The sequence below is a fragment of the Neopelma chrysocephalum genome, unplaced genomic scaffold (assembly GCF_003984885.1).
Source record: "Neopelma chrysocephalum unplaced genomic scaffold, ASM398488v2 Primary Assembly neopelma1_24, whole genome shotgun sequence".
NCBI lineage: Eukaryota > Metazoa > Chordata > Aves > Passeriformes > Pipridae > Neopelma > Neopelma chrysocephalum.
In genome coordinates, this window is record NW_020897693.1 from 11,662,317 (window position 1) to 11,682,391 (window position 20,075).

General features: G+C 36.8%; 1 protein-coding gene across 11 annotated transcripts in view; it reads right to left on the bottom strand.

The window, feature by feature from the left end:
* Window positions 1-20,075, bottom strand: part of CPT1A (carnitine palmitoyltransferase 1A) — a 38,443-nt gene that overhangs the window by 10,510 nt on the left and 7,858 nt on the right. For 4 of the 11 annotated variants that reach the window (XM_027703724.1, XM_027703764.1, XM_027703735.1 and 1 more), the window contains 13 exons: window positions 15,899-15,986; window positions 15,611-15,765; window positions 14,510-14,649; window positions 13,933-14,104; window positions 10,697-10,798; window positions 9,881-10,018; window positions 9,339-9,416; window positions 8,584-8,691; window positions 7,457-7,544; window positions 4,043-4,238; window positions 2,847-3,035; window positions 1,704-1,809; window positions 427-543 (listed from right to left, as the gene is read on the bottom strand). In XM_027703724.1, the coding sequence (XP_027559525.1) occupies window positions 427-543; window positions 1,704-1,809; window positions 2,847-3,035; window positions 4,043-4,238; window positions 7,457-7,544; window positions 8,584-8,691; window positions 9,339-9,416; window positions 9,881-10,018; window positions 10,697-10,798; window positions 13,933-14,104; window positions 14,510-14,649; window positions 15,611-15,751 (1,575 nt within the window). In that variant the 5' untranslated portion in view covers window positions 15,752-15,765; window positions 15,899-15,986. Of the gene's footprint in view, window positions 1-426; window positions 544-1,703; window positions 1,810-2,846; window positions 3,036-4,042; window positions 4,239-7,456; window positions 7,545-8,583; window positions 8,692-9,338; window positions 9,417-9,880; window positions 10,019-10,696; window positions 10,799-13,019; window positions 13,069-13,932; window positions 14,105-14,509; window positions 14,650-15,610; window positions 15,766-15,898; window positions 16,007-16,432; window positions 16,525-20,075 lie in introns of those variants that run through there. The other 7 variants (XM_027703774.1, XM_027703716.1, XM_027703745.1 and 4 more) reach the window with 5 other exon arrangements.

Sequence of the window (20,075 nt, forward strand, 5' to 3'; positions counted from 1 at the left end):
ATTCAAAATTAAAATCAAAATAGGCAGTGGCAGTTTGTCCTGAACTGAGGGGAAAAAAAACCCCAAACAAAGCTTATTAGGCACGTATACAGAATTTTGAACACAAAAAAAGAGAGGTAGTTTCAGGGAACTATCAGATGAGTATTTGTTGTGACAACAGTAAAGAAATCTCAGCAACTTACACTTAATTTTAATACAGTTACTATTTAAAATAGGTAGCCACTTCTTTTTGACATATTGCCAACCAAGAAAGCTTGATGTTAAAAAACCTCTGACTTTATAAGTAAACTGAGTAATGCCTACACATCCTACAGGACTCATAGGAATTTATAGCTGATTTTTATAGGGTTACCAGTAATTACATAAATGATATGACTGCTTAGGAAAAGAGAAGCTTCTTCCTCAAACCACTTCTTCTGTACTTACTTCTTCTGGAATTTCCCACTGTAGTTTGGTGGGAATAGGAATATTTGGATTGGTATCTCCTTTGCAATGCCCATCTTCTGAATAGCCCAGTTCCAGATACTCAGTTGCCATCACATTCTGCAAAGAATGATACTTCTTCAGAATTGCAACACAATATGTATTGCTGTGGAACTAGGATTTCATTGTGAAATCAATATAACCTATTTTCAGTACACAGTGAAATACAATATACAAGCCATTTCCAAATATAGAAAACAACTGCAAATGAAGTCCTCAATTTTACCTCTTATTTTAAGGCATTTTTATCTGTGTTCTGAGTGGGAAGAATACCAGATATGCACCAAACACTTATTCAATTACACTGATGCATTTTGTTAATTGCTACTGAGTTAATCAAAATGTTTCAATTAAAAATCCAGTAGAAGCAAAAAAATAAAACTCTCTTTTATTGAGACAGTCTAAACTGCATTGTCAAGTCACCCCCAAATCAGTTTGACCTTCTTTTTTCCCTCCTTAGAGAATGCAAGGAAAATTTTTTTTTTGTTCTAACAGACATGGAAGTGCTTCCATAATAAAACTAGGAAATTACTGGAGGGACTAGTTAGACCTGGGACCTATTTGCACAAATACATATGAAATCAGAACGCACTAATGTTTATGAAATAGTTTTGATTGAGTCATGCAAGTGTTTATGGGTTTAAGCTTCAAAAATAGAATAAAAAAAAATCAAATACGATTTCAAGTAATAAACTAAGCTCATGATGAACAGACATGCCAAATGCATTTATTCCATTCATTGCAAATCAATACAAGAGGTAATGTAAACAGCATATCAATCTCCAGCTCATCAAACAACAGGTTAGAGGAAAAGTTAAATTCTGTACAATTTCTTTAAATTTTGAAAGTAAGTGTGAGATTTCTATAGCACAAGGAAGCTTAAGGGCTTTAGGAGCATGTATATACACAAATTACAATGCCATATCAAAGAGACAACAATCTATGGATTTAAAATATTATAAACATGTTAGATTGGAAGCAGTATCACTTTTCTATGAAGACATTTATGCTCACTAAAATGCTGTCCTTCAAAGGACAGCAGCCTTTTAAGTAAGGCTTAAAAATATTTTTAAAATTCTACAGTTGCTACAGACATAGGCCCCTGATCACTCATCAGCAACATGAATGCAAGGGATTAAAAGTAACTGCTGATCTTCAGCACTTTTGCACAGACCATATCACATTATCTTCCATATTAGATTTTGGTACTAAACACCTACCTCCCACAGGTGTCCAACAATAGGAGCATCTGCCCAGGAGTGCTCTGCATTCAGACCCATTTTGCCATTTTTGAATATTATTAGAGTGAATGTTTTGTCAAACCACCTACAAAAGAAATCAGTATTTCCTTATGGTTTTGTACATTTCAAAAGCATTTTTATATTGTAACTTCATCTCTCTCCAAAATTCACATTCAAATGCATTAGTTCTCAACCTTTTTTTTTTATTAATAACATTTTATTTAAACAAATAGACCTAAATTTGAATCTCATGAAGTTCAACAAGGTCAAATATGAGGCCCTGCACTTGGGTCAGGGCAATGCCCAGTATCAAGAGGCTGAGGGATGAATGGATTGAGCAGCCCTGACAAGCAGGTCTTGGGGATATCAGTGGATGAAAAAGTCTACATGAGCTGGCAATGTGCACTTGCAGCCCAGAAAGACAATCATGTCTTGGTGTGCTTAAGAAGCAGCATGGCCAGCAGGTCCATGGAGGTGATTCTCCTCCTCTACTCCACTCTGGTGAGACCCCACCTGGAGCACTGCCTCCAGTTCTGGGGTCCCCAGCAAATACAGACATAGACCTGTTAGAGTGGGTCAGAAGAATGTCATAAGAATGGTAAGGGCAGTGGAATACTTTCCCCATGAAGAAAGGTTGAGAGTTGGGGTTGTTCAGTCTGGAGAAGAGAAGGCTCTGGGAACTCCTTCTTGCAGCCTTTCAGTATATTTTATTTAGGGCTTATAAGAAAAGCTAAGAAAGACTTTTTACCAGGGCTCACAGCAGCAGGACACACGGCAACAGATATAAACTGAAAGAGGGTAAATTTCAATGCATCCTAACAGAGAAACATTTTTTACAATGGGGTGGTGAGACACTGGAATGAGTTGTCCACAGAAGTTGTGGATTTCTTGTGATTAGAAGTGTTCAGCATCAGGTTGGACTGGACTTTGAGCAATCTGATGCAGCGAAAGATGTCCCTTCCTGTTCCAAGAGGGGTTGGAACCAGTTATTTTTGAAAATCCATTCCAACCCAAACAATTCTGTGAATTCTTTGAAATTTATCAACTTGTACGTCACTGATTCGTATGTATTAGGCAAATTCTAAAAAAGAGAAGGCATTTTCCACAGAAGCAATACTGCACCTGTCGTAACATCTGCCATGTATTAATGATTTTGCATATGCATCCAGTGACCTCTCTGGATCTTCTTTCTTGTACCCATGCTCGAGGTCATCCAATGTCACAAAGAATGCTGCTTTCTCAACAGCATCTAAGGACTGTTTGTTCTTTCCACGGCTAAAATAAGCCTGACGAGCTTTAGCCCATGGTACTCTGTAAAAAAAAAATATTGGTTTATAGCCAGATTACATAAACATGTGAATGTTTCATCACCCTGAAGATTGCTGTGAGATTCCTCCTAGTTTTACGGAATTTGACACAATTACTTTCAATGCATTTAAGCTATATGAGCAGTGAAAAGTTCTGAAAATACTCATACAGTGTAATCTTAGGAACCAATTCAATTTATCACACATGTGCAAAGCTTAATCCTCAGAAATTCAACATTTCTACACATAATGAAAGCAATTAACAGATATTAATGTCCATTGTTACAACACCTAAAAAGTCTGGACTCTTATAAAAGTCAATAAATAAGTCCAACAAATCTGAAGCAAAAGAAGTCCTGATCAATGTAATTTCTATATGGCTGCACCATGTTTACTTCTAAATTTATGTGATTTTCCCAATGAAAAAAAAAATCTGTTTGTTTTAAAGCAGAAAGTGAACAAAAGGAAGTACTCCTAGTACATAAGTATATTAAAATCCACAGCTCTTTCTCGCTTGTCCAGAAACAACTTGACAGAGTTTGCCACAATTTAATTCCATTCAGTGATCTTGTACCTAGAACCGAGTACATACTGCTTTATTGTGTAGGTGCAAGTCACGAACATGGAGTAACACTTACTGAATTCTCATTCTCAATCATAATTTTTAAGATATTCTTTAAAATGTCAATGAATCTCAGCATAGATATAAAGCTCAAATAGTTCAATATGTGTAGCACTGTAAAGCTTTCAATTACCACTCTTGACTACCACAATTAAACCAACTTCTCCAGATAAGTAATCCACATTACTTATTGTCACTGCAAAATTCCTTTAACTCCACATAGTTACAAACGACTGAAGCACTGTTACACATCAGCAATATACAAAATAAGTGACCAATGTACAAGCAACTGACTGCAGACTATTTTAAAATTCCAAAGCCAGTACTCAGTTAGCATGTTATGCAACTATTTCTAAACACTAAATTTGTCTAAAAAATAACCACCATACCTATCTCCTGCAGTAAGAGCTGCAAGTTTCGCTTCACCAGCCTGAGGCTCTGAATCATCATCAAGAATTCTCTGCATCTGCTGTTCAATTTCTCGGGGTTTCAAGAGTCTGCCATCATGGTACAGCCACACTTTGAAGTAACGGCCCTTGTGATACACAACAATGTGTTTGCTGTCTTTCACATGCTGGAGAGTATCTAGAATTGCAATCACTTATGTGAAAACAAAGCTGAGATCTCAAAACACTAATGCACTAAATAACATCATATGCCTGTTGCATGCAGTACTAGTTATTTCAGCATCCCATGATATTTCATCACAAATATTCCTGCACAAAACAGTCAAATACCCAGATGTGACAACCATTTGCACACATAGCACCACCAGTTTCCATGCTGGAGGCCAGTATTAAGCAACAAAACCTGCATTTTTCTATCTGAAAATTGAGCACTAGTAGTGTAGTCTGATAACGCAGTCAGCAAAAGAACATGCTGGATGAATCTGAGTACAGGTACTTTTAAATCATCTCCATTGAAGTGCTAGACAACTCATGGTACAATCTGTGGAGAGTCCTAAGAGACCCAAAATTTAGTACCATAAGCTTTTGTTGACATTTATCCTGGTAGAGGCAGAGTGAACACTCCATATATGATCAAAATGTTTAATGTTATGGATGTCAGTGAAGCAGAAAACTGAACCACAATTTTTTCCTCATTTTATTATTTATATGGCTTAATTGGGATAAGCCAAAATTTAGTCATGAAGGCATTGTATCAAATCACAGGTGAAGGTTTCCAAAGCAGATAGAAAAAGCCTGTAACTGATGAAAACTGTTAACTGAATTCCTTCACTACCCCAAAGAACTGTTATATTCCTATGAATCATGAATCTGAAAAGACCCATTATTGAGATGGTGAAGAAAGATGTCAAAAATAAAGGCTGAGCCTAAAAGTCATGATTCTGAGAGATCTGAGAAATCTTGTTCTTGAGAAACAAGAGTTCACTACTTTGGCTGTTCTCAGTTAACCATCAGGTTTTGGTAGGTATGCTCAATCTACTTATCAGAAGCAGCACTGTGCTAATCGTGCCTCTGGCTATCCATGTTGCATTTGTGGGAACTACAGGCCTGGTAGAAGCATCACTCCAAGTGTCAACTGCATTAATACAATGGGCTGTGAATTGAAAAGATCCCCCTGATGGGGGGCTGGGAAAGCAGCAAAGCAAACAGCTAATAAGGTAAGTTTTTCTGTAATCCCAGCCTGAGTCAGGACACTGCAAGTATTTGTACCTGATGTGTCCATACTAAAAAAGACAGCCTCTTGAGTGTAAAAAGCAAAACTGTGGAGCCGGACAAGGCCCAGAAAACAAATATTACTCTATGAAAAATAGAGAGTTAAATTCAGAATATAGGTATAAGCAAGAGCAGAAAAGCTTAGTCTTAGAAACAGTAGAGGCAATAATTCATTAAGGTACGCAGAACATACTGACACAGGAGAACAAGAACCCATGTACTCAGAACAACAACCTGATAAAGAAGGAAGATGAGCCAAAATCTGGGTATCCTTGCAAAATCATCAGAAACTTCTGCCAGATGCACCAAGATGTCAGCCAAAGTAAGAAAGTTCACAAAGTTCATGATGACTATGGGAGGCGGGCAGGGGGCTGTCCGAGACTGAAGACCGGAATGACCTCCCCAGATTCTCCCCAAATTGAAGACCACACCTCTAACTCCGCCTAAACTCCACCTGAATATTGAAAATGTATGTTGCAATTCTATGAATATGTATGTAAAAACGTTGTAATCGCTTGTAGAAATTGTATATAATCCTGTCCTTTTACTAAAAAGGTGGAGCAGTTTTTCCAGGATGACCTGACTGTTCCCCGGGCGCTCCGGAGGCCCGTGAAATAAAGTACCTCCTGCTTAAAGGCTACAAACTTTGTCTCTAAGCAGTTTCTCTTTGTTAGTGCCTTTTTGGAGGCAAAATCTTGGCATCAACTGAGATCACCAGTCATCTACATCAACAACTGACTTCACAACAGTTGTTAAGCCCTGGCAATTACCTTTAGACACCTTTACTTATATAGGCCTAAATACAGATTCATGCACCTGGAATACACATTTGTTGCAAAACAAAAAAATCCTTTTGTTTTGCTAGTCCAAGAAACCACTTAGGTAATTTGAAGATGTACGTAACATGCTGCACGGAACTCCTATTAAAAAATAGGAATGGAAAGACATAAAGGCTCTTTCCTTCTGAGAAGAAGTAGTTCATCCCATAGTATGTTTTGCTAAAAACCATGAAGATGAAAAACTGCTCAAGTGACAGAATAAGATTTTACCATCAATTAATATGAAGACATGCTATGGATTTTTTCCTTTTTTTCTTTAGGAACTGTAATATACATAGAAAAACTGAAATTGGGGGCAAGAAATCAAGATACTCATGAGAATGTGGGAAAAATGTCCTTGTAACTCACATATTCATACAGAATGACAAAGTTGTTTGTCCTTTAGAAAAATAGAAACAAAGAAAATGGAAAAAGTGAAATAGAAAATGTGAAGCGCTTAGGAGAAAAATAAGCTAATTTTTATGATACTGACTGTAGGTTAATTTGAAAGACTTTAATCAGGAGAAACTGAGGAGAATCATTAAGACATACAGAATGTATTTTAATCAGGTGTTAGTTAGAATGAGCCACTTCTACACTTTTATGCAAAACTCATTTTAAACTAAAAGAACACCAAATCCAAAGCTAAATGCAAACCATTTATACCTTTCATTTTATTGAGGATAGGGAAAGGGCAAGGGGTGCACTCTCAGTACTTGAAGTACTCTAAATAACAATAGCTCATACACTACAGATGTCCAATAGAGATTTAAAACCTTGCTCGTCCATTTAAGCTTCTAATTTGTGACAGGGAGTAATCACATCAGGGATGTGTTTGTCTTCGCTTTGCAGATAAAGAAAGCTGAGGCACAGCTGGAAAAAAATTCCTCAATAAACTAGCAAAGGGCAGCAGCAGAATTGAGAACAAAGTACTATCCAACACATGCACCTACTGCTTTATCCACTACCCAATGCTACTTTTCCCCTTTATCCACCTTCATACAGTACAGCAAATGTGGGACAAAGAATGGGCACATCCCTGTGTCTGTTTAGAAACTCTGTTTTGAATTCTGTAGTTGAGTGGAAGTAACATGCTCAAAGGCAGTTTGAAACTTAAGAGCAAGTAACATACGAAAAACATCTATGCACTCTATAGCAATTCATTACTTCCTGATTCTTGGAATACAGTATTTGATGTTACCTGTGTCAGTCAGATCCTTATGTGGAAAAACGGGATTTTGGCAGAAAAGACCCCAAACCCTGAATTCCATTACAGTGTTTATTTTCCTTGGCTGGCCTTGCTTACCTGATTCCTCTCCTGGGATACGGGAAGTATTAAACATCCTTTCCCACTGAGCTGAACAAAGTGGAACAGTAGATCCCATCAGAAGAATCTGTGACACAAATGTACATTAAAATGTAATTTTGCACATACAATTAGAAAATTAAAAAAGCAAAGAAAATAACAAGGATCTGACTAAAGACAGGCTGCAGAAAAATAAGATTTATAATACATCAACTCAGTTTTGTTTTTTTTCCTCCCTGTTCATCCTCTTTCCTTGAACTACACGTGGAAGATTCCAAGGACATTCCCGTAGCAATATTTTTTTTCCTTCCTACCAAAAGCTCACTCTTCAGGAGGGATGACTGAAGCTAGCTAGCATCTGAAATCTGAAAAACCTCTCAATGGCTGGTCTGGATGCAAAACTTACACATGCAGGATTCATTACCCCTTAGTTTCTTATTTTAAAACTATTTATAGCTGTGTAGGAACAAAAGTTCACATTTCTCAGATTTGTAGTTACAACAACATCCTTGCCATGACCTTGAACAAAACTACTTAGTTGTTTCCACAACATTTGTTCACTACAATACACAGCCATTGGACACAACAGAAACTCAGGATGGGATTTACACCTTGCCTATCTTTGCCACCTAGAAATTAGTGCAACACAGGATTTTATCACCATCTATGCTTAAGCTCCCACTGGCCCACTCTTGGCATCAAGAGGCCTCCAGTCCTTTGTCCCAAAACCTCATGTGCTCACACCACATGATACCACAGACTTTTCATCCTTCAGTGGCTCAAAAGTACCATTACAGGCTTAACACATACCAATAATATCAGTTATACAGAATATTTGACATAGGCAAATACAAGTCTCTATTTGTCTTTTGGGTAATGACAATGCTAACTTCAAATACTGCAATTACTTGGCATGACATAATCCTGTATTTTTGATAGTTGGTATTTTGTGCCTGCATGTAATTCAAGAGATAATGAAGATGACATGGGACCACAAAAATTAGTTACATCTTACATATAGTTCTAACAATAAGAATTCCTCTCCTCTCCTGTTCTGAACACTGATCAACTTCTCATTGGAAAGACACTGGAAAGAGATCAAAAGCCATTTAAACTGATACACATACTGGTTTGAGTTCTTGTCTATCCAGTTTTTTCCGATAGAGCAGGATGGCATGGATAACATTACCAGCTCTAGCTGCCTGCAGGGTTGTGGGACGTAAAGAAAGGAAGTCCTGTGAAGTAGATAAGAATCATAAGTTAATGATTAGCAGACTTTATTTGAAAAACACCAGTGACAGTACTTTTCATCCACATTCTTAAAAGTTTATTCTGGAAAATATATATAAGGCTTCAAAAGATACGGAATGCACTAATGCAGCGAGTTGATGACTTGAAACTTGAATTTGTTCAGCAGTCATTATCTTCTTAAACAGCATCAGTATTAAAACATACATGACAGCTGTTAATCATTCCAGCAGAAAAGACAATGCTACATCATATTTTTTCACTTCCTTTACAGACATTTGCATGTATGAGCACACATCTCCTTTGAATTGTGTTACCCACGCAGTTTTACATGGAGCTTTCGAAAGAGTGCTTGCTGCAATAAGCACAAAACCGTGTAAGTAATTACGGTATGAGTTTGCCAAAGTGGCAGATGTGCTAGGTTGTTATTAAGACAGATGTACTTAAAGTACTTCAAGTACTCAAGGTACTTGAATGTACCTGAAGGCATTGGCTGCAGACTATATTAAAGAAAGGAAAATGAATGTTACATACCAAATGGCAATGGATTTCTAAGCGAAGGATATCACAAAGTAAGACACCTGGCAGAAATGTTAGTGCCTGACACATAAGGTGTTTATAAGTATTTACCTACCATTGCAAAATAGTTACTATTAACCATGATTGGTCCACGTCCTCTAAGGTAGATATATTCTTCCCACCAATCACTAACCTGAAGGAGGAAGGAAAACAAAAGCAGTAAAATCTCACCATTTCCACAGTTTGTTTTTAGGTTAATGGTTCCACAAGACAACATTCCGCACAGAAGCAGGAAGGAAATTTCTAATTTGCCTCCCTACTTAAAAAAAAACCCTAATTTCTGTCAAACTTCAGGGAAAACAGCAAAAAAAGCAGTGAGAAAATTAAGTTAAATTCAGCTGTAGCTTTCTGATAAGGTTCCAAAGAAGTCATGATCTCAAGATTCGTTTTTTCAAGTTCCATTCACCACACTGTTTATCAAATCACACAAATTATTTATGTGCAAAATTAGGTGGTCTCACACATACTTTACAAAAATATTGGGCAGTTTCAATTTCCTTCTTGTGCATTTAAGAAATAATGAAGCTTAAGCCAAAAAGGGCAACAGGTAACAAATAATGTCATTTGAACAATTGAGCCTTCTATTTATACACTCACATAATTGGTGGCCCACCAGGATTTTAGCTTCAAATACCACTGAAGCCTTGGTCCCAGATTAAATGCAAAATCTTTGGCCAGACCCTCCATTCTTCTGAACTTTTCATCATCCATTAGTGGCCGAACTGATTCCAGATACTAGAATACAGGAAAAAACTCAGCATCAGTACAGTAACAAATAAGTAGCTTCTCACCATTCCTACTAAAGTATTTTAACAGTAAATAAACATTATCCAGTCTCAACCCATGAGGCTGCAAATACTACATTTCTAAAATAAGAGTATATGCTCTTCTAAACGTCTGCTGCAAACTTCAAAAAATAAGATACTTTTCCAGACATTTGTCAGCAAACCACAAGTGGAAGAGGTTACTTTTCTAAAAATACATTTTCCACTCAAGAGGGGAAGATATACAGATAGATTTTTTTCGTCTCTAAAAGTGAAACCTTCAGTTTCTGTGACATACTGTCATACTTACACACTTTGCTGTAAGGCTGTGTGTCATAACACACACATTTACCTGTTCAACCTGTGAGAGACAATAAAAGTGGTATGCTCCAAAACCCTGGAAATCACACTTTGTGGCACAGTCTTACAACAGCTGACTTCATGCCATCCAATATGAATTACACTGGCTTCAAACTGTCACCAGTTTCAGCGGTTTGTCACAGCCTTTATTTTAATTCCTATGCAGAAGTTTGAATCCATTACACAATATTAATACTGCCATGCAATACTTTTGTAAGACATGGCAAACCCCCCCATCTAAATATGGATTCAATGTTACTGAATAAAATAAATCAGTGAATGTACACACCCTATTGACTGTGTCTTTAACAGCTGGAACTGGCAATCGTGGTAAAGATGTCTGGAAACTGTATAACATGGGTTTACGTCCTGAGAACAGTTTTACAAGGGCCTGAAGAAAAGCAAAAATAAACACCACAAATTATTAGGTGCAGCAAAAGAAAAATTACAGAGTAAAAGTGTAATGTAACTCAGATCTTTTCAGTGGTAAATTATATTGTACTAAATTTAGGAGACTAGCATATTTATCACTGTTTCACAAATAAAAAAGGCATTGACAGAAACTAACTTCCTAAAGGTTAAACAATATGTCAGTGGAAGACAAAGATGGTTATAGTAATTTCTGACTTTCCAGTCAATTTTCTTGTCATTAGACAATACTGCTGTTTATGTATGGCATATCTTGATCTCAGTAGAAAATAAAGACAGTTACTTAGCACTTCTTTTCTTCATATATTCCCCTCTGTAAAGATTAAAAAAAACAAGTCTACCAGCTGATCTTTTACTATACTATGTAGTAGATACTACAAAAATACCTGTACTGCACTTCAAAACAGGAATCAAGACTTACTCAGCCAAGGTTTCTAGGTAACTAAAGCCACCTTCAAAAATACTAATTATGCTTTGGTATCATGGTTTAATGTTTTCCAAAGTTATAGCTCAACATCAACAATAGGACTGATATCACAGGGAATTAATTCAAGCATAAGTGTATCTTTGCTAGTCTACTACATGATTTGAACATATAAAATTGTGCAAGCATGCCAGTGTTATACTCAGTGCTTGTGTTACAACCCAAAACAAAAAAGCCAGAGATGACTTAGCTTCAGATATTACAGCATCTCCTGTGTTCCACAGGAGACTGAAAACAGAAGCAGCATTTCTGTCTACAACTACTTTTCAGCTGCAGCACACAGTAGGCTGAAAGTCTAAACCATGCAAATTCTAGGTTACACATGAAAGGATTTTGACAGTGTCACCCTATTTCAGCATGAAAGTGAGGTTAAGCATTATTTCAACAATCCAGTGGAACCTTTAAATCTTGGTCCAATATACTACGTCATATATTGTATATGAGCCAACAGACTAAAGACAGAAGAAAACAGAGGATGTAATTTCACTACTAAATTCCGAAAACTTCTCCCTTCTGTCCCCTGTTCAACTGACAAAACTATTAGTTAAAATGTAGAGTGTTTCCTCCCTCTCAATTTCCTTGATCAGCACTTCTAAAGGAGGTTATTTGAAGCAGCACAAAACTCTTAAGAATTGCAGAGTATTACCAGCAAGAAAGACCTCCCTGCAAATGGATCTGTATCAGAGCCATCAGATGTACACAGATGAACCACAGTGATCTGCCCAATAAAATCTATTTGTGTTTCATGACAAGATAAATTTGAAACCAGGTGGGAAAGAAAAAGCTCAGCTTTCCATATAAAAATCTAATTCCATACCTGGAATTATTCCAACAATTTTATTCCAGAACTCTTAAGCCAGAAAAGGCTAAAGTTACCTTCAGACAGAGAATACCTGCTCAACTGACAAAATTCAGCAAACAGATCTCATGGTATTTACCTCTTAAGAAAACTTGTAGTAGAAAATTTATAAAGTTTGAGACCATTAAAGTGATCTGACAGACACACACACTTCATTACATCTGATTTCATACACAGACACAGCAAATAATGTCATTCTAGCATATGTTGCATCTGTTCACAGATGATTACTATTTTTTAATGAATTAAAATAATTTATTTAATTTTTTAAAACCGCAACTAATAATTGCATTTTTCCCTTACCGCTGGTACAGGAAATTTGACTTTAGAAGATGAAATATGTTCATTAGAAGTGTCACCAGACTTCCAACCAGTCTGAAAAATCACGTTGTACTGTGACTGAAATCAGAGCTCAGGTTTTTGACTGGCATAACTATTTGAACAGAAAACCGTATTATAAAAATTATTATAAAAATATGGAAAGCTAAGGTAGTTGGAGCTGTTTTACTTGCAAGATCAGTCTTCTCTTTTGTTTGGTCTAGTTAAAGAGAGAATAAGATCTTAAGACAAATCTTCATAGTAAGTATAGATGAGACTGCTGAGCATATACCTTTAGCATTCTGTATTCTTAAAACATATATAATACACAACAAAATACATATGCAACATATATGACAGGAGAAATTTATAAATATGATATGCAACAAAGCATGGTAAGTAGCATTACAGTTCATACTCTTTTAAGTTCAATAAGGCAATATTAAGAGCTTTAAAATATCTGGTAGGACATGCTGAAAACCAAGGCAGCTAGAGCTTCAAGCAACTGACAGAAAATCTTACCATTCAGAGCCTCTGGACTGTACAAATTCAAGTCACGAGGCTGATACCGCTTCCAGGAGAAACCATCAATTAGACATTTCATTTGTAACAGACAAACATTAAATTCTATTTTAGTGTACCATTCTGGATACCTGTCCTTGAACATATTTCATAGTAAATCATGATGTGTTCTTAGGTTAACACACATCAGTTAATTTTTGAGGCTGCAGAGACTAATTTTATCATCGTATGGTACTTCAGTTATTTCTACAACGATATTGGCAAAAGTGAGTTGAAACAAGTTAGACCAAGTAGCAAAACCCCACTTCACCTCTTGCAGCACCTATACCTACATTTCCTATCATATCCTTTAAGAATCCTTTTCCAAAGCACCACAATAATCCACAGGAGACACAGCACTCTCATCTTACCCCTATATGAAAACTGCATAACAAGCCACCTCCACCTTATGCTTCTTCTCTAATTTGTTTTGGAGGCATACCAGTAAACTGAAAGGACAATCAATATTATTTTCTTCAATCATCAGAATAATTTTATAATGGATGACCAGAAATCCTAACATTTAAAAAAAGAATTGGGATAGCACTTTCTGTGAAGACAAGATTTTTTGGTGCTGCAGGCCAAATTCTTGCATACAGAGAAAAAGTAGGTATTTCAGTCACACAGTCCCAAGGCATTGGCAAATTTAGAAGTATTCTTGAAGTGTTTACTCTTCCTTCTATAAGGTCACAAAAAATAGTTTAATTACAGCACTAGAAATGTGACAGTAACTAGTAGAAATAGCTACCAAACAGCCTCCTGTCCCATGACAAAGAAAACAGAAGTAGAGAAAAAAATATAAGATTTTCTTTTAGGGCTTTGAATACCAATAAGACAGAAGTTAAGATGAAGCAGGAAGACAATATATCCTTACCATCCAACACTTGGTGCCTGTAGTAAGCTTGCCATGTTCAGAGAACATCCAACCATGATAGGAAAGCAGCATTTTCAGAGAGTAGCGCATTGTGACAATAAGGGCAACCCAAAGCCCAGTGCCAAAAAGTACTCCACTCACAATGTTCTGTGTTTGGTTTGACATGTAGCCACTATTTAAAACAAAAGTCAGCACATGCCAGTTAACGTCTGCTTAAGTTCCAAAGAGAACTTGATATGGCAAACCTAAGTTTAATGGTACTACAGGCAGGCATTGCACAAGCTTTATGCCTGCTTACCCCTTTTTCATAAGCTTCTTTTCCAAACACCTTTTCATGCATCAAGATCAAAGGCCACAAAAGTTGCCAAATGTGCTTCCCAAATACTCAGAAAACAATGCAGTAATACTGGTATAACAACCTACCAATTTCATACCTTCATACATCTGTTTATTTGGCTTACCCTGTCACAACCATAGATCCCAAAACTGATACATTTTAAACAGGAATAGCTTTAACAGTATCTGCAAATAAAACCGATTTCCCTTTAGAGGAAAAGTAACTTTTCTGTCTACTTACGTTGTATCAAGTGTTCTGTTGATTTTAGCTATAATTCCTAAGGAAGGATCAATTTTGGCATACATTGTTGACATCACACCCACAACTACAATAAGCCAGCTAGATGGGCTAGCAGGATAAACGCCGGTGATAATTCCATTCTGGAAAGAAAAGCCTTCACATAAATTTTTCATACCAAAGTGGTTGACTTCATATTACCATGAAAAGACATTTAAGTCATTTAGTTTTAAACAAGTAGTTAAGCTTATCCAATGTTTTCTTACATATGCTTATCTCAGGAGTTGGGAATGGATTTAGTTTGGCTACTACAGAAAATTGTCACATTAATATCAAGAATTAAAGGAACTTTTAAGTTCTCTTACCGAACAAGACACTGAGAATCAGAATCAAGATTTTTTTTTTAAATAATTTAAATGGTCCTTCTCATAGCTAGCTTTATAAGAAAATTGTAATAAGACTTGTTAATATGCTTATATTTTTGAAAGAGATGTTGAAGACAGCATGTAGCTTATGTAGATTGCTACTAAGAAAACAGATACTTATCATTTATAATCTCATGAACAAAACAGTAAGTTCACAAGGATTTGTATCAAATACCTCATTGGAAACAATACTACGTAGCATAAGCTGCACAAGGCAGATGCTCAGGTAACTTTTTGAAAACAGCAAACCTTCTCCTTAATTTGCAAATTTGATTTTATATACTCTTTGCCAAAATAAAGAGTGTAGTCTTGTACCTCTAAGAGATATGACATTAAAAATCAAATACAATCAGTTGTATTTTTGACTTAAGCTAAAAGAATATATAATTACATGATGCATTATGAAGAGAATGAAGTCAAAGCTATTATTAATTCCTACATGTTTCATCTTGCTTCCACAGAATACATCAAAAACACGTACTCTTTCAGTCTTTACAGCATTACCCAGTGCTATTTCCCTCAGTATCCCTTGTATTAACTAAAACCTACACAAGTCTTTCACAATGAGGAACTTCATTTGCCATAAAGGAAAAAAAAAGTTTTGGCTAACAAAACTCCAGTAAATCTATAAAGCACTAAATAACCCTCAGGTTTGGTGGATTTGACTAATTTGGCATACCTTGAATCTGATGAACTTTTTCTTCCATGAATAGACACCAGATAGGTAAATTTGTTTGAGTGCCTCATGGCTCATTCGCAGGTCAATCCCATCTGGAGTTACTGTAAATTGAAAAGCTACTGCCTGATGAGCTTCCGCCATTTTCACAGAGAGTTCTGTCAAAAAACAAAGTTAAAAAATAAATACTTCCTTCTCTTTCAACAAAACTAGAAGCTAGCCCATTTCTAGAAAGATATATTCTACACCGTAATTTTGGGGAAGATTTCCAAGCAGGAAAAATTTACATACAGTACTTGCCTCTTCCTTACAGACTGTGCTTGCACTTCGGTCTGACTGTCCGGTTTGTTAATTAAGGTACCTCTTCTATCCACCACAGCTGAAAATGGAAGCAAAACACTCCTGTAACTCCAGCATTTTGGCAGCACCACAGTAAGCTGAATATTGAGCATACACACAATAAAAAAAAAAAATATCAGAGCAGAGCAGAAAAAGCCATAATATTTGGAAAAAGCGTATCATGGCTACAGAGCATCTCCCTCTTAATGATAAAGGCAATTCAGCAAATGGGTTTTTTTCGTGCTTTTGAAACAAAAGATATCTAAAGTTTTCGCCTCAGCTAGCAAATCTAAGCTGCTTCTGGCCATATCTTTTACCGAAATTTTTTTGATATCTTAATTTCAAGTTGATTACTCACACCAATAAGACACTATATAGTCCCTATGGCTCCGAGCTCTGATTGGCACATAACTGCAAAAATCAAAATTATGCAGAGTAAATTCTGATAGAATGTCATCCTCTATTGAATGCTATGTGAGGACTAACCAGTGCAGTTTAGCTGGGCACTTCAAAAGCAGTTTATTATGACTGCAGTGCTGCTCCTCTAGTCTGTAAATTTTCTACTATGTCAAAGTCATCTGAAACACAAAGAACAGGTGCAAAGGTGTATGAGTAGACAACTAGAGAACATAAATACTGGGAATGCAGCAGTAACAGTAGGCTTAGGAAATAAATGCATAATAAATAAAAGAGAAGGAGTACTAGGCAAATATGAACAAAGTAAGTGCTGCTACACATCATCTAGTAAGGTTGCTGACCAACAGGCAGGGACTGCAATATTTAAAGTGCCTATCCCTAGACCAGTCTGCAATGATCCACCTCTGCAATACAACTACTGCTACAGTGGCTGATGGTAATTCACAGATCTCCCAAATCCATCAGCCACTGCTCAAGTTTTAGAAGCAGTGTTCTAAGTGAATCAGGCTTCTCTGTTTCCAGAGGAGTAGCTAAAGCTCATAGTATCCTACAGATAGTATGTAATTTGATCTATGCACATACAGCATCTGATTAAGACAACAAAGAACCCAAATCAGCTTTGAAGACCAGTTTAGAAAGCTTTAAAACAAGCCCTGCATGCCCTAGTAACAACTGCAATTTGTAGTACTTAATGACTCAGTCACTAACAACTACTTATATGGGCCTTGCTGTATGAGGAAGTCAAAGTCAGCTGTCCATTCATTCATTTAAGTTGTTCAGCGCCAGCTGACGTTGAGACCAAAACTGCAACAGAGCAATAAAACAGAGACAGGCAGCAGTAATACATGGTTTAACCTGGGCTCAACAAGGGCTGTGAAAGGGGAAAGTATTCAAAGTTAAGAATTTACCACATATTAAGACTAGGATCAAAAAAACCCCAACAAACACAAACAAAAGACCCCAACCATATCCGCATACAGAGAATCAGGCACCTGGATCTGCCTCAAGAAGGGTCAACAAGTTCTGCGGTTCACTCATGGAATTTTGTATTTTGGAATGCCAGTGTCTTAAGTACCAGATCTACTAGTTTTGTTACCCTTCACCTCCCCTGTGACTTTTCATCTTGGAAGTTGTAATTAATCTCCTCTCTGTTTCTGAAAGGAAAGAATTTCAGGAACTCTCATTTTTAGGCACATGCTTTTTTACTGTCAAAGACATAAAAATCCTATAAACAGTATTATTGTGAACAGTTAACCTGACATTTTAATGAATTAAAATTTAGCGTGCTCATAAAATTAAACATGCTTCAGTAAGGAAAATATTCCTCATTTCCAAATGAAAAAATATTAATCCAGCAAGAATCAAGTAAACAAATACAGTCCAGTTCTAGGACTGTACTGCTTGACCTTAGGATGTGAAACAATAAAATGGCCTGTTTCTTTTCATATTCTTTTTCTTTACTTAAGAAAACCATAAGCCTTTAAGAGCGCCCTGAATTATGATGGCTGAACACCAAAGGCTTCCTGAAGTCTCTTTCTCTGAACACTTGTTTTCCTCCTTCAAGGCGAATTTAATCATAAGCCGCTGTACACTTCCCCTCTGCTGCATTCCTCCACTGCCACGTGCTTGCAAGCAAAGTAGGTAAAAGGGCACGGGCCAGAGGCGCATGCCTTAGACTTTTAAACTTGACTTGCCACTGTTCCTAAGGCAGCACCCACATCAATCAGCTAACACACACTGAAACAATAGCTTCTTCTAACTTCAGGCATTTTAATCTGCAACATATTTCTCTATGGCATATACTAATTAACCTCGTTCCCAGCAGAGAGCCATAAACAACAGCTTTTGACTTCCTTAGCAGTTTGGTCAAGTCTTACTCAAAGAGGAAAAAAAAATCCAGCACAATTATTTCTAAGAGTAATCTGAAATGGATATTTTCATTACTTTCAGTGTCCTCCAGTAATATTAATATATCTTCAAAAACCACATACTTGCCCCTTAAAATCAGGTTTATTGATTGTTTGGGTTTTTTTTTCCTGTTTATTTAAAGAAGAAAGCTGCCTGTTCCTTGCTCTTATCTGGTTTTACTTCAATTCAAACATGCTGTAACAGCTGCAGATGTTTCTCCTCTTCCTTTTCCATACCTCTGCTTGAGCCAAACAAAACTTAGCACAATTTTTTTTCCATTGTTGTAAGCAAGTACTGCTATGTTGGATGTCACTTCTAAGTCAAAAAAACACAGAGCACACTAGAAAGCCCAAGTTGTGATGGTCTGAAAAACTATGCTGCTACACCTTCTATGCATAAAGCATCCTCAGACTGCTATTTTTGCAGTTGCAGGACATTTATACTGCAAAGCCTGATGTTTAACTGACAGATCTTATGACTTCAGGACATTATGACACTGAACTGTCTGTGTTAGCGCTTACATGTTCCTACAGTCACAGAAGGAGATAAGAGCCTCAACTCTAGAAAATCTGAGCTAAGAGAGGCCCCATGTGCAGGATGCTTCCATTTAAGTCAGGCATGCAAGAAGTTACTCTTGGTTGGTAACGTCTCTCTGAATCACATAATACAGAACACAATGTCTAAAAGACAGTGAAAGAATTACCATGTGCATTTTAAAACACACCAAGCCACGATACAACAGTTAAATGTATTATGCTACACTGCACAAAACAAGGTATTAATTCCTGAAGTGGTTACTTCTGGAAATGCTATTGAGTATGAATCTTCTTGTGTTTCTGTAGATTTCATAAGGTTTATATGGATAAAATGATAGGGCTAAAAAGAGTTAAGTCACCACCTATACTTCATAAAAAGCAATTCTGCTTTAAGAGGATGTCACCTCTTATCACAGAATTCATCCTAAACACTTGCTTCCCATACATTGCTTGCCCCATGCAATCCACTTTTCCCCCCCATTTCCTCTTCCTCTGGAACAGAGAGAACCCTGCCGTTTCCCCATGTCAGAAGTTCAAACATCCAATGGAAAGACACATATTATTTAAATGTAGTTTTCACATCTATAGCTCCCTTTCCTGAAAAGGAAGTAAGTTAACAGGGAGGAAATCTGGAGAGAAGTCTTACTCACGTGATCCAGAATAGCTAAAACCTTGATGAGAGACTTAATTCTATGCCTCTCACTTGCAAGTTACCTCGACAATTTAGTTTCTGTCCTCATAGATTTTTAATATCTATTTATAGATTAGCTTTTATATGCAGGGCATACAACTGTCAGTGACCAAACCAAGTTCACAAAACAACTGTCTCCAATTATTCTACTCTGACAATCAAGGACTGACAGTTTACTTCAAAAAACAATCGCTGCTGCATACAGTTTCTCTGAGTAGCTACATACCACCACACACAGGTTTCATACTGTCAGAGCTCTCAAACAGATGTCTTTGGCACCCAAACCACTGTGTTCATAGATGGTGGGTAGACTTGCAGCAGTACATGTCGACGGCAGCTTTGAATTCAGAATTACCTATATAACGGCAGTTCTGAATTCACAATTACCTGGAAGTCCTCATAACTTCATGCAGGTGCAAGGTACCACCAATAAAGCAATGAGAAATATCACATAGACTCTGCCTTCTGACTCCTGCCAAGTTCCTATGAGGCAAGCTTACAAGTAAAATAAAAAAACAAACAAACAAACAACAAACTACAACAGAAGCCTGCCCCTGAAGAATTTTTCGTTCATTCA